The 15,530-nt window shown below is 43.0% G+C and overlaps 1 protein-coding gene across 1 annotated transcript in view; it reads left to right on the top strand.

Annotated features, from left to right (window-relative positions):
- Window positions 1-4,563: 4,563 nt before the first annotated feature.
- Window positions 4,564-15,530, top strand: part of LOC142310806 (alpha-2-macroglobulin-like) — a 160,777-nt gene continuing 149,810 nt past the window's right edge. The window contains exons 1-2 of the mRNA XM_075348518.1: window positions 4,564-4,631; window positions 12,575-12,758. Of these exons, the coding sequence (XP_075204633.1) occupies window positions 4,564-4,631; window positions 12,575-12,758 (252 nt within the window). The remainder of the gene's footprint in view (window positions 4,632-12,574; window positions 12,759-15,530) is intronic.

Below are 15,530 nucleotides of genomic sequence, written 5' to 3'. Positions count from 1 at the left end.
ATCTAAAGTGACGTGCATAGTTATACTAACAGAAGGTTCTGTGATCTGAAGGTGTCGGGTGTGCAAGAAATCTCCAGACTGATATATTAGTATATATATATATATATATATATATATTAACCCCTTAACGACCGCGGGCAGTAATATTACGTCCTAGAAGTCATAATGTTACTGCCTGCGATCTGCCGGCGACAGCTTGCCGTAATCTGCGCACATCTCAACTGATTTTCACAGCTGAGATGTGTGCCTGCTAGGCACGAGCAGAATTGTTATCTGCTCATGCCGTTTAACCCATTAAATGACGCTGTCAATATGTGACAGCGCCATTATAACGGCATCGGCGGTAAGCTTTTACTTACTGCCCGATACCGGAAGTCATGTGACATGATCATGTGACTTCCGGTAGTTGTTATGGTAGCACAGGGTCATGTGATGACTTCTGTACTACACATGAACTACTTTCAGTTTCACTCGGCCCGCAGCCGAGTGAGCCAGAATGTGAGCGTATCTGCTGTTTACAGCTGTGCAGCTGTGATCAGCAGATAGGGCAGAGCGATCGAATTCCTGATCGCTATAGCCCCCTAGGGAGACTAGTAATATAAAAAAAAGTAAAAAAAAAATAAAAAAAACCCTAAAAGTTCAGATCACCCCCCTTTCGCCCCATTGAAAATGAAAGGGTTAAAAAAATAAAAAATATACACACGGTATCGCCGCATTCAGAAATGCCCGATCGATCAAAATATAAAATCAATTCATCTGATCAGTAAACGGCGTAGTGGCAAAATTAATTCCAAACACCAAAATGACGTTTTTTTTGTCGACACAACTTTTGCGCAAAATGCAATAACAGGTGATCAAAACGTAGCATCTGCGCAAAAATGGTACCGTTAAAAACATCAGCTCCAGACACAAAAATAAGCCGTCACTGAGCCATAGATCCCGAAAAATGAGAACGCTACAGGTCACGGAATATGGCGTAAAACGTGCGCCACTTTTTTCGGACAAATTTCCGATTTGTTCTTAACCCCTTATATAAAAGTAAACCTATATATGTTTGGTGTCTACGAACACGCAATGACCTGAGGTATCATACCCACACTATACCGTATAGTGAACACAGTGAATAAAATATCTCAAAAACAATAGTGCTATCGCACTTTTTTTTGCAGTTTTTCTGCATTTGGAATTTTTTTTTACAGTTTTCCAGTACATTATATGGTAAAACTTATGGTTTCATTTAAAAGTACAACTCGTTCCGCAAAAAAATAGCCCTCATATGACCATACTGACTGAAAAATAAAAAAGTTACGTCTCTCAGAAGAAGAATGGCGAAAAAAAAAAACGGAAAGCAAAAAAATCGTTCGGTCGTGAAGGGGTTAAATATTATTAAAGTGCCAATAGATGAGTAATAAAGTGCTTAAATATATAACATCGGTGTGGGAAATACACAAACCCGACACTACAAATCACAGAATTCCCCCATAGAATAACACATGTACAAATACTACGATAGAGAAAGCTTTCGCACAAAAGTAGCAGCGCATGTGTGAACTAAAGTCCAACCAATCTTTGCATAGTGAATAAAAGCATAATTACCCGTGTCAATACAGCCACTGTACAGAGACCCCCCTGACGCGTTTCACTACAGCTTCATCATAAGGGGTAAAACTTTTAATCAAACATTTCTCATTTGTAAAAAAAAATGATGTATTGTTTACAGTGGAACCTTGGATTACGAGCAGAATTGGTTCCGGAGTGTGCTCTTAAACCAAGTTACTCTTATATCAAAGCAAGTTTTCCCATAGGAAATAATTGAAACACAAACAATTCGTTCCATGACCCAAAAATATTTACTGTATTTATACAAACTTATTACAGTAATATAAAATAATGTCCTGTAGTCATATAAAATTACAGTACACTAATACAAAATACTGTGCAGTAAATAAAACATAAAACAAATTAAACTGCACATTAGCTTACAATAGAATTGTTGGTGTGCGAGAGGTACAGTATAAGCAATGTGCTGCACTGGTTAGCAGAAAGAAAGTACAATACTGTATCCACAAATGCAAATTGATAGACATGCTATATAATGTATACTGTACTGTACAATGGTATACTGTATACAGTACATATGGACAGATAGTTACCTCCAGAGCGGGCTAGAGCGCGGTGAAAGGACAGAACCGGAAGTGTGCACGGTGAGTATTTGCTCTTATTGCAAAGCGTTGCTCTTAAACCAAGTTACACATTTGTAATAAGCTTTGCTTGTCTTGCAAAACGCTCTCAAACCAAGTTACTCTTAATCCAAGGTTCCACTGTATTTATTTACTTCATATCTGGAATCAGCACCTTTCATTTGAGTAAAATCATCAAAAATACTTAGGTCAGCAGAATGTTTCTTTCCAAATGTAGACCAGTGTTATCAGCTTATTCCTTGTGGTGAGCAGAAATATCAGATGATGGTTTTACTTTATGGGTACTTTTAAATATTTCTTCTAATAGGCATGACCATTGAGGAAGGATTCTCCAGTCGTCCTGCATGTGTGTTACCCACCGATACTATTTGTAAATAATACATGGACTGCATGCGACTTGGTTCAAAATTGGCCACAGCAGCCTTTATTACCTATTATTTACATTCTAAACAAAAGGGGGCGCCGTCCAACGGGCAACCCCAACAAATAACAATAAGTAACACCGTAACCAATACAGTAAATATATAACCCCGGGTAGGCCCAGTCCAGGAACAACTTCTCACCCCAATATCCCTGGCTACAACACACTGACCAAGAGATGAGGTATTAATCACCCACGGATTAATACCCCCAACTTTGCAAAACCCCGTGCCTGCAACATCCCGGAACCCGGAGCCACCATACCAACATGGTGTCTCTCGGTCCAGCTACCAATCCCTTCAACCGCCTCTGGACCAGACCTACCCCCGCTGCTGCGACAAATAGAAAAAGAACCCATCCTAATAATATTCTCCCCTCAATACTGAAACACAAGGAAGGGTGGGTGGGGATCGGTCCACGTCTGGAAGTCAAGAGAGGGGGTAAGGGTACTTTCACACTTGCGTATTTTTCCTTCCGTCACAATCCGCCCTTTTGGAAAACAGCGGAATCCGTTAACGGATTCCGCTGTTTCCCATAGACTTGTATGGATGACGGATTGCGCCAAAAGGACCTACGTTGCTTCCGCTGGGCGATGCTCCGTTGCTTCCGCCCAGTGTGAGGAACGCAGCATGTAACGTTTTTTTTGAGCAGCTGAATCCTCAGGATTTCACTGCGCATGCTCTCTCTGGCTCCCTGCACCCATAACCAGGGTAAATATCGGGTAACCAAGCAAAGTGCTTTGCCTAGTTATACTCGATATTTACCCTGGCTACGTGTGCAGGGAGCCCGACACTTCCCCGCTTGGCTCTGCCCCCTCCCGCACTCCACTCCGCATGTATACACACACACGCGCGCACACACAGACACACATACACTCACCTGTCCTCAGCGCCATGGCCCTGCTCGGCTCCACCCAGCCCGCACTCCGCCCCCGCACACATTCTCGGCAGCCGAGCGATCAGTTGATCACCCAGTGGCCGGCTACTGGGAGCGATCAGTTGATCACCCGGCGGCCGGCTGCTGGGAGCGATCAGCTGATCACCCGGAGGCCGGCTGCTGGGAGCGATCAGCTGATCACCTGGTGGCCGGCTGCTGGGAGCAATCAGCTGATCACCTGGCGGCCGGCTGCTGGGAGCGATCAGCTGATCTCCCGGCGACCGGCTGCTGTGAGCGATCAGCTGATGGTTCACAATAGTCTGCCGCCGGTAAAACTGTAGAAAAAAAAAAAATCAAGACGGATTCCGTTGTTTTGCAGCATCCGTTGTGCCACTATATGCAACACATCCGTTGCATCCGTCACACAACGCAATGCAACGGATACCGTTCAACGCAAGTGTGAAACTAGCCTAAGGCAGATATCTTCATGTATAACCCATCATCTGCCCCCCCTCTTCCTCCAGGGAACTCCTCCTACCCACCAATCCCCTCTATGCCCTATACAAAACCACCTCCTATCCCTACTAACCCCATCACTCCTTCCCTTCCCTATAGTCATGTCGCCCCACCACCCTATGGGTTCCATGCCTTTTTGAACATTTTTCAACCGCTAAGAATAATTTACCGAATTAAAAATATAAGATAATTTTAGTAATTTGGAAATTACTTAATGGTCTCCCCCTAAATCAAAGTGTTTATCATCGATTGCAAGTGTGTTAACTAAACATTATATTCCTGAAGGCTCTTACATATGATATACTTATAACGTAATCAGTTCAAAACTGCCCCAATTTTGTTGTTTTATTAATGAGAAATATGTCCAAAGCCTTTATCTGACCAGTCCGTGCTCAACAAATATTTGATATGCAAAGTTCTTGTGCAATGTCCATAGTGTACGTACAACTACACGGCTCTACAGGAAAGATTATATAAATGCTGGAGTCACTGCCCTGTTCTGTACAGATTATATATCACTCACAGAAGTCACTGTCCTGTCGCTCGCACAATGGGGCACTGGGCTGTATGTGTGGGGTTGGTCATATTACAGATCTTAGGGACCCTGGAAGCAAAACTGTAAGTATAATAGTTATATTTTGCCTTTATTTTACTTGAAAAATGTTATATATTTCTCTATTGTACTATACTGCAGTGAGGATAAGACACTTTTTGGACTTTTTTGTAGTAAATTTTAAAAAGGAAAACTTTATACTGCATATACTGTATGTCCTGTTCTGCAGCCAAGAACAAGGACAAGCAACAACAGTATCCTGAAGGCCATCCATAACTGTTCTTACCTCTATAACCCATCTTATTGACAGGCACTAATATAAAAAGTTTGGTCAACATGGGAAAAAAAAATAAGATTTATTTATATAAAACTAGAAGTCATCTCTAAGTATGGTTAGAAATGACAGGTCTATTAATTTAATGATTACAAAAAGAAAGTTGTATACCCCGTTCCACCTACAAGTGCATCTCAATAAATTAGAATATCATCAAAAAGTTAATTTATTTCAGTAATTCAGTACAAAAAAGGAAATGCATATATTATATAGAGTCATTACACACAGAGGGATCTATTCCTATATATTATATAGAGTCATTACACACAGAGGGATCTATTCCTATATATTATATAGAGTCATTACACTCAGAGTGATCTATTCCTATATATTATATAGAGTCATTACACACAGAGTGATCTATTCCTATATATTATATAGAGTCATTACACACAGAGGGATCTATTCCTATATATTATATAGAGTCATTACACTCAGAGTGATCTATTCCTATATATTATATAGAGTCATTACACACAGAGTGATCTATTCCTATATATTATATAGAGTCATTACACACAGAGGGATCTATTCCTATATATTATATAGAGTCATTACACACAAAGGGATCTATTTCACGTGTTTATTTCTGTTAATGTTGATGATTATGGCTTACAGCCAATGAAAACCCAATAGTCATTGTCTTAGAAATTAAGAATATTGTATAAGACCAACTGAAAAAATGATTTTATAATCAAAAATGTTGGCGCCTACTGAAAAGTCTGAACAGTAAATGGCTCAATACTTGGTCGGGCTCCTATTGCATGAATTACTGCATCAATGTGGCGTGGCATGGAGGCGATCAGCCTATGGCACTGCTGAGGTGTTATGGAAGCCCAGGTTGCTTATATAGCAGCCTTCAGCTCATCTGCATTGTTGGGTCTGGTGTCTCTCATAGATTCTCTATGGGGTTTAGATCAGGCGAGTTCAAGCACAGTGATACTGTAGTTAGTAAACCAGGTATTGGTAGTTTTGGCAGTGTGGACAGGTGCCAATTGTGATGACATGGACACCCAATGCCTAGCATGGGTTAAAGTTTCTTAAAATTCAGCTAGACGTCATTGTTCTTCTGTGTGCTATCTCATGTTTGCTTAGCTATTGTTTCTCCAGACCCTTCCAGTAATCATTGTAAAGTAGTTGTGTATTGCTAATGTAATTACCTTAGTAGCCATTGTCTAGTCTGTGACTTGCAGATTTCATGTAGATATCCTCAGTCTTACTATGCACATCATTTAAATGAACATTATCCAGCAGCTTGAAATTCATCCAATGGGAGAAGCAATCTTTTCCAACCAATCCGATGAGGACGCAGTGTATTCTAAGGGAAGGTTATGGCTATAAAAGGGATTTATTTAAGTCACCATGTTGTTGTTGATGGATGTGCATGATCCAGTCTTAGCTCTTAGGAGCTGGCTAGAGGATCAGGATACCTTGTGGCTTCAATCTAGGGACTCCGGTTCCAATTGGAGACCATATCCACAGTCTAGGGATTTCGACTCCGGCTGCCAGGATTATATCATCAAACCAGAGACTACTTAAGGAAGAAACCCAGGTTGGGACAATTTGGTCACCTGGCTACAGACTTTGCAGACCTCACACAGCTTCCTAAATCTGGTGTTATTCCAGTCTCGGTGGGTGCCCGCCAGAAGCGGGGTGCTGCTGGATTGGAGTAAGTGGCCCTGGAAGCTCTGAGGCAAGTACATTCTAATCCCTGGTGAGACAGCGGAAGGGTGAGAATCTGTTGCCTGTTACGTTTGTGTGTTTTGCTGGTTATGTGTTATGTGCCGTTAATATTTTGGGGATCCAATAAAGTCTTAATATTGTGATTCCCTCACCCTGTGTTGTCTGAGTAGTGTTCCGCCCACGGTTAAGGAGGTCGTGCATTCAGTTGGGATGAGCCCTGGGCCACGCTGTCTTTCTAAAGGCGGCTGGTTCAGTGGAGAAGAGCACCCACTGAGCCCCGTGTTTCCACACCAATGTGACGCCCTGGACCCCAGGGGTCACAGTTCACTACACACACACACACACACACACCCTTCCCTGGACAGGTCACACCAGTCCAACTTAAAATCCTTGTTGCCACCCTCCAGGGCTGATGTTCACACCAGGTGGGGCGGAGCCAGGTGGTTGGCCCCACCCACCGAGGAGTACACAGGCTGGAGGCGGGAAAAACACAGTTGGAAGGAGAGTACCGTTGTGGGCAGTAGTAAAAGAGGAGCGAAAACTGTTGGTGTCTGGGTTGGAACCCGGGCACGTACAGCAAGGTCGGCAGACGGTGGTGGCCGTCTGCAGGAGTTGGCGAAGGTCAGCGGAACTGTAGGACCGGGGTCAGGCGGTGGCCCGCCGGTACTGAACCGGGGAGCCAATTGGAGCCAAGCACCAGGCAGGGTACTCAGACCCCGACTAGGCTTAAAGCCAACCTCTAGTCAAATTGTCTGATTACGTCTGGACCTCAGGGGTTCATTCCCAACCAAGTCCCGATTGAAAGCAACAGCCCAACCAGTACGGATAAGTGCCACCGCCAAGGGCCAGAGATCCAAAGGGCCAGCATCTGTGGGCAAAGGGGCTCCTCCGGCACAAATACATCGGGGAGCGGACTACCGGTGCCCAGGCATTGGAGTCAACATTCAAACACAGGTGCAGGGAAATGACAGCCACCATCAACCTGTCCAGGGAAACACTGCAGCTGGCTGTGGGCCCTATCCATCCAGCCATTTGATTTACCAGAGACTCTGTCCATCTGTATCTGAGTGAGTACACCAGTGCCATCAGGCACCACGCTGCGCTGCACCGCGACCCTGCACCCTGCGAGCCCCATCCTACTGGAAAGCAATCAGCCACCGGGCCCCGGGACCAACAGCCCCTACCCACGGAGGGGTCAAAACCTAGCTGCTCCCCGCCATCACTCCCGGGAACCCCGTCACCAGCAGCGGTGGTGCCCATCATCCCCACGACCCGTGGGTGGCGTCACGAACTCTATACAAATCCCCAATTCCTCCCCTTTTCACTCGTGGGTGAGGAGCGCTGCTCGAGCCCCGGGTCCGGCTCGCTCGAGCCACCGAGGAGAAGGCACCGGATCCGAGCGCGATCTCCCCGAGCAGCCCCCGCGATGGGGAAACTGGCCCCCGCCCTCGACACCAAGTCCTGCTGGAAAATGAAATTTTCATCTCTAAAAAGCTTGTCAGCAGAAGGAGGTATAAAGTGCTCTAAAATTTCCTGGTAGACGGCTGCACTGACTTTAGTCTTGATAAAACACAGTGGACCTACACCAGCAGATGACATGGCTCCCCAAACCAACACTGATTGTGGAAACTTCACACTAGACCTCAAGCAGCTTGGATTGTGGCCTCTCCACTCTACTCCAGACTCTGGGACCGCGATTTCCAAATGAAATGCAAAATTTACTTTCATCTGAAAACAACACCTTGGACTACTGAAGAATAGTCCAGTTCTTTTTCTCCTTGGCCCAGGTAAAACGCTTCTGGCATTGTCTATTGGCCATGTGTGACCTGACACAAGGAATGCGACACTTGTAGCCCATGTCCTAGATAAGTCTGTGTGTGGTGGCTCTTGAAGCACTGACTCCAGCAGAAGTCCACTCCTTGTGATCTCCTCGAAATTTTTGAATGTCCTTTTCCTTACAATCCTATCTAGGCTGCGTTTATCCAGGTTGCTTGTGCACCTTTTTCTACCACACTTTTTCCTTCCACTCAATTTTCTATTAATATGTTTGGATACAGCATTCTGTGAACAGCCAGCTTCTTTAGCAATGACCTAGATGTGGGTTCCACTCCTTGTGGAGTGTGTCAATGACTGCCATCTGGACATCTGTCAGGTCAGCAGTCTTCCCCATGATTGTGTAGCCTACTGAGCCAAACTAAGGGACCATTCTAAATGCTTAGGAAGCTGTTGCAGGTGTTTTGTGATAATTATTCTCATTTTCTGTGATAATGACTTTTTGGTTTTCATTGTCTGTAAGCCATAATCAATATTAACAGAAATAAACATGTGAAATAGATCCCTCTGTGTGTAATGACTCTATATAATATATGTGTTTCTCTTTTTGTATTGAATTACTGAAATAAATTAACTTTTGGGTGATATTCTAATTTATTGAGATGCACTTGTATGTACATTCCCAGGCGCATAATTTTCGATTAGTTTTAGATTTCTTTTCGGTTTCCATTAGATAATTACCAGACTTCTGTACATTACATGTGAAACTGGTTTGAACAGGGGCGGACACTGACCAGCTTGGAGCACCTGTGCAAGAAGTATGTCTGGGCCAAACTCATTTTATAGCAACCAACTTACACATTACACATAGTTTTATACTCGTGGGTGTGAGTTGGAGTAGAGCCATTGGTCTACAGCCTTTTGAACATCCGTGTGGCCATCTGTGTGTATGTGTGTCATCCATGAGTCATCTGTGTGCTATCCATGTGATATGTACCAGAAATAAACATATGACACTGAAATAAATGTTTAATATGTGTTAAAGATGTGAAAGATAGATAGATGATACATATATGGGTGGATAAGTGGATGGATAGATAGATTTTACAGCTATTAGCTAAATAAATAATTAATTGGAAAAAATTTGATAACAAGCAAAGGTAAAGCAGACAGAAGTTGGCTGATATTACCAGAATGTGAAGGTGCATGATTATTGGGCCCTTCCCAACCTAAAAATACCAGACAGTAGCCCCCCAGAAGTGGCCTATCACATGTCCAAAAACATACTGATAGGGAATTTAGATTGGGAGCCCCAATGGGGACAGTGTTGTCAATGTATGTAAAGCGCTGTGGAATTAATAGCGCTATATAAATGAATAAATATTATTTTATTATTATGTCCTGGTGCATTAGCAATTGGGATACTGGTTTATGGCGTTGATGTCAGCTGGCATCAAGCCATAGTGCTAGTAAAGTAGTGGTGACATTAGGTGTCTAATATCAGACCACAGCTGTCTGCTTTATCTTTGCTGGTTATCAAAAATGGGGAACCCCACATCGTTTTTTCAATTAATTATTTGGCTATTAGCTGTAAAATCTATCTAATAGCTATCGATCATCTCTCTCTCTCTGTCTCTTTCTCTCTCTCTCTCTATCTATCTATCTATCTATCTATCATCTTTGCACATCTTTAACATCTAAAAATCTTTTATTTCTTCAATGCATATAATTCTGATCCGTGTCACACATATGGTACACGGATGGCACATGGATGTCATTTGTGTGCTGTATGAATTTTTTCACAGACCCATATACTTCTATTTTCCCTTGTCATCCATGCTGATGCTAAAAAAGTGGACATGGCACTGTGTGGATCACACGGACACAAGTATGGTTCACACAGTCCATGTGAAACCACAGAGGTGTGAAGATCAACCTAGATTTTAATTAATATGCATGAGAACAAGTCTCTAGTAAGTATGAAAATGGACACCATACTTACTGGAAACATGGACATGTGAAGGGGGACAACTAAAGAGATGACCATATAGATAACAAAATAACAAGAGAATATGGTTTGTAATTGTAATGTGACCATGGTCGGTAGCTGTACGCGAGGTATACGTCCTCCGCGTCCAACCATGTTACATAAAAATAGGGGTCCTGGCTTGGTATGTGTGTATTGGCTGTTATCTGGGTGATACATGTTATCATTGAAGATTGCTGGACCAGATGGTAGAGATTACTGAATAATAACTTGATATGAACTATGTAGATCGTAGGCACAATACTTCAGAAATGCTTCTTTTGCAGCACACAGATGTGGGGGACTTAGCAGATACATACACATACACATTGCTTTCCTTATACTTTGCAAAATTTCAGGAAACCATTATGAGAAGCTCCATCTTCCCCTGTGAGACCTGCATAGGTCGAGATGTAACGCTACAGATGCTCATAGCTATTCTCAGGTCCCCATTTGGCAACCACATTGCTTGTTTCTATTTTAGCAACAATTATTTGCTAAAATCCTGTTCCTATCAATTATTTCTGATCAATTCCCTTCAATTGGATCTTCTGGCTCCCTGGACTGCACATGGGACCTCACCCTTTCCTCCATTCTCATCTAGGCTTACTGCCTGAAATTCACATTCACACTGTCTCTTTCCGCTCCTTGGGACAAACTACCAACCTGATGCCTCATGGTCTCCTCTCCTTTCACACAAACACCCAAATACATATGGGTCTGCCAGTAGATAGACCTTAGGTCTTTCTCTTTCTAGTGTTCGGCACTATTTCAGTCACTACCAGGAAGTTGCACCCTGTATGCCCATGTAGCACCCTGTATGTAAAAACGCATATGTCCCTCCGTGTGCCGTGATTCACGGCACACGCGTGTTCTCCATGTGCTACCAGTGATCCGTGATCAGTTATAACACATGGAAATCTCTCAATTATACTCACCTGTCCCCGCTCCTGCTGTCTGTGGTGCTGAACTCTCACAGTGCTGTGTTTCCGGTCGTCACTGTCACCCCTCTGCAGCTACTTCTGGGTCGGCGGTGCAGTGCATAAATGCATATGCTTGGAAGCAGCAGAGAGCAGCATCCAGAGACAGCGTCGCTGGAGAAGGCGAGTATAAAAAGCTTTTTATTTTCAATGTACCTGTTTTTCTGCTACATGTTTCACAGATCACACCATAGTGTGGTCCATGGGACATCAGTGATGCCAGAAAAAAACGGACATGTCTCCGTGCAGAAATCATGGACATGTGTGTATGCCGCACGGAGACATGTTTAGTGGAAAATCACTGATGTGTGCGCAAACCCATTGATTATAATGGGTCTGCATATGTCCGTGATTCTGGTAGGTATAAAAACTAGCACATACGTGCCAGAATCACTGACATGTGAAGGTGGCCTTAGGCGGGCTTTGCATGTTGCGACATTGCAAACCGATGCTGCGATGTCGCACGCGATAGTCCCCGCCCCTGTCGCAGGTACGATATCTTGTGATAGCTGGCGTAGTGATAATTATCGCTACGCCAGCTTCACATGCACTCACCTGCCCTGCGACCGTCGCTCTGGCCGGCGACCCGCCTCTTTCCTAAGGGGGCGGGTCGTGCGGCGTCACAGCGACGTCACACGGCAGGCGGCCAATGGCGGCGGAGGGGCGGAGATGAGCAGGATGTAAACATCCCGCCCACCTCCTTCCTTCCGTATAGCCGCTGGCGGCAGGTAAGGAGATGTTCCTCGCTCCTGCGGCTTCACAGACAGCGAGGAACAACATCGTACCTGTCGCGGCACTGGCATTATGGAAATGTCGGAGTCTGCACCGATGATACGATAACAACACTTTTGCGCTCGTTCATCGTATCATCTAGGATTTACACACTATGATATCGCAAGTGACGCCGGATGTGCGTCATTTTCGATTTGACCCCCACCGACATCGCACCTGCGATGTCGTAGTGTGCAAAGCCGCCCTTAGTCATAGACAACTATGTGGATGATTACACATAGAAAGTTTGTATGTAGCGTGGTGAAGTATCCTTTCACTATCTCTCCCCTAATCATTGTCCTTCCCTAATTTATCCTATCAACCATCACAGAAGAGAAGACACTAATAACCATGTGTCCTATGAAGCTCTACCATTTTCCGATATTCCTTACCTCCATTAGGTTTATAATGATATCTAATCTTATATATTATTCTTTCCAGACACTATGCCGTCGTCTTCCCATCAGAGTTACAGAGCCAGCATTCAGAAACCATCTGTATACAAATGGAGAATGCTGAAGGAGAGACCAACGTGAAAATATCTTTAAACTTGGGAGACAAGGACACCACACTGGTCGAAAAAAAATTCCAGCAAGACAACAAATTCGTCTGCCTTAACTTTCAGGTAAAAATGGACTTTAATAAGCTATGTTTACAATGAGTTTTTGAAGATTTATATGATGTGGCTTCTCCTCAAAAATCAGTTTGAAAACTCTTGGAAAAGTCTTCCAATTCACTTCTATGAGAAAACCACTTCACTTTTGATATGACTTTTTATTTTTTTTATTATTATTATTATTATTAATAATTTTTTGAGGTTTTTCATGAAGATGTTTTGAAAAATGTCAGATAAAAAAGTGCCTGACCCTTCTTAGGAGCAGTTCTTGAAGGAAACCTATCCAAACTAGGCACTAAAGAATGCTTTAGGAAAAACTTGCCCAAATGCCTGTGTGCACACAACATCTTTTAAACCGAGGCAAACCCAAGCAGAAGACACTTCAGGAAACTCTGTGGCGGGTTTTTTCCTGAGGCGTAGTTTGTATAGTTTTTTCTGTTGTTTTCTCAGCAATTTTCGGAGGTTTTTTTCATGGGTTATCGGCTTTTTTGGAGGGTTTTCCTATTTATTGTGAAGTACTGTATTTTTTACTGTCATTATTGGTCATTTTTTTTCACTCCTTTCAATAATGATGGAACCCCTAGCTTTTGGTAAGAAAAATTATGGCAAAACTCTCCATAAAATGTCTGGTTGTTTTCTGAGATTCTTTTTATATTTCCCATTGACTTTTTTGGGAACGTACAGAGTGTCTTCTGAGTAGAAAATTTCACAAGAATGATTATGTCACGTCTATTAGTTGCTTGCCATTTTTAGAAACCTACAGTGTTTCAAAGATGTCCAAAAGTGCAGAACAAGTTATTTGATCGATTATTTTTTTTTTTTTAAAATAGGTTTTGTTAAGGTGAACTCATAACCAGAGATCACAAGGTGCCTACTGCCTGGCCGAATTGATATGGGCCAAGTGCATGCATAAAAGAATCCACACCAGACACAGTCGGATGTGTAATCTCTTCTTGGTCACAGTAGAAAATGGCACCAAACAACAGACAGAGAAAAGCATGCGTCCTCTTGATATAGGCTAGGGGCGTACACAAGTTCAGATATGCACATTTAGTGGGACAGTTCATTGACTAGCCAATGGGGAGATCCGTGTTGCTGTTGATGGGCGGGTCTGACTCCAGTGGATGAAACCATGACGATGGCAGGGAAGTCATCTGGTGCATCCATGCTGATGGTTTGGTCTGTGATTTCCAGCTTGACCAGTCTTCCCTTATATGGTATCTTCTTACATCTGGACATTCCTTGCATTCCAGGCAAGGTGTGGAGAAACAGGCAATGGCAGACACCTTTATATCTGTGTCATTTATATGATCTGAAACCTGAATTATGTAAGGCAAATCGACATATTTCCCCCAATGCCTTGTCAAGAGGTTAATTAAGTATTTCATCTTATGGCTCTCCTCAACAGTCCCCCCTAAATACTTTATTAACCTTCTGACCCTACCGTGGTCCTCTAACACATCAGCTCTAATGCTTTAACTGCAACCTTTTTTTCATTTTTCCTATCTGCTATACAAGCAATACTAAGCTTTTGCCCCACTGATACAGACTGCTGATCAGAGAGTTGATCACATCCCGCACACACAGTTCACAGAGGCACAGGTAACTAGAACAGATTTATTTAATGCTGAAGAGCTTACTCAGAATTTGAGATTAATCGATTAGAAAGAGTAAGGCAATTGTAAGAATAAGCTTCTTACTGTTATGCTGCAGCTTTTAGCGTTACTGTTTCTGAAAGGCTGATTCTCAGTCAATATCCGAGTGCTGTCCGCGTCTTCGAGACTTTTCTACCCGAATATACCTGATTGTATCACAACACTAATGGATCTCTTCTTGTCTCTGGTCTATAATCTACCACCAGGAGGCCTTTAACAAGATTTCCCTTACACATGGATCCGATTACCTTCAGTAACACAGAGTAGCACTTTTACGGCTTCAAATACCAACAAATAAAACAATACCAGTTACCTATAAGTGTATGTTATCCTTAAGTCACTTAAACCCTTAAAATAATTGATCGGTTCAGGTCAGATAATGTCTTTCCCAACATGAGCCCTTATTTGTGTAATATTCCTGTACCCATTGTTCCCTTATGGTTATTTCCCATGTATCATCCCCAATCTAGAAATTCTCCATAAAGTTCTATATGAGATAATCCAGCACTATGTGTGTTGTGACCCTCATTCTGCTGGTACGATGGACTCTTTACAGCGGCTGCTGTCTCCAGATGGGTTTTCCCTCAAGCTTCATGGAAGTTGCTGTGGTTGGGATAAGCTGGATCGGTCCACCTGATTCTGACTCAGGGATCATTCTGACTTGTCTTTTTAGGATCACCCGGTCTCCTGGCTTGAGACCACGTGCTCCTGACACTGATATAGGATCTGGAATTGGAGGATACACATGTTTAACACACTATATAGGCAGTTGTATACGGCTCGTACATCATTGGTCAGGATATCACACTGTATCTGAAGTATCTGTGAGAAATATAATCACGTTCTAGGTACTAAGCCAAAAATACCTTATATAAAGATCGAATTATTAAAGGAAAACGAACATTTGTTACATGATTTGCAGCGTCCACCATTATCTTGTGGATCGTTACATGATTATGTTATAATCATTAAAATTCCAAACAACATACATGTGACTATAGACACAATAAGATATTCCAATACAGGAGGGGGCAGGGATTGGGGCAATAGCCCTAAACTCTCCCTACCTCGCAGCGGAGGTCGGCACCCTATAAGGCGAATTGGCGCCCCCGCTCACCGATGGCTC

This window comes from Anomaloglossus baeobatrachus, chromosome 5 (genome assembly GCF_048569485.1).
Source record: "Anomaloglossus baeobatrachus isolate aAnoBae1 chromosome 5, aAnoBae1.hap1, whole genome shotgun sequence".
NCBI classification, from domain to species: Eukaryota; Metazoa; Chordata; class Amphibia; order Anura; family Aromobatidae; genus Anomaloglossus; species Anomaloglossus baeobatrachus.
The sequence above is the reverse complement of the archived record's forward strand: the minus strand, read 5'-3'. Positions and strand labels throughout refer to the sequence as shown.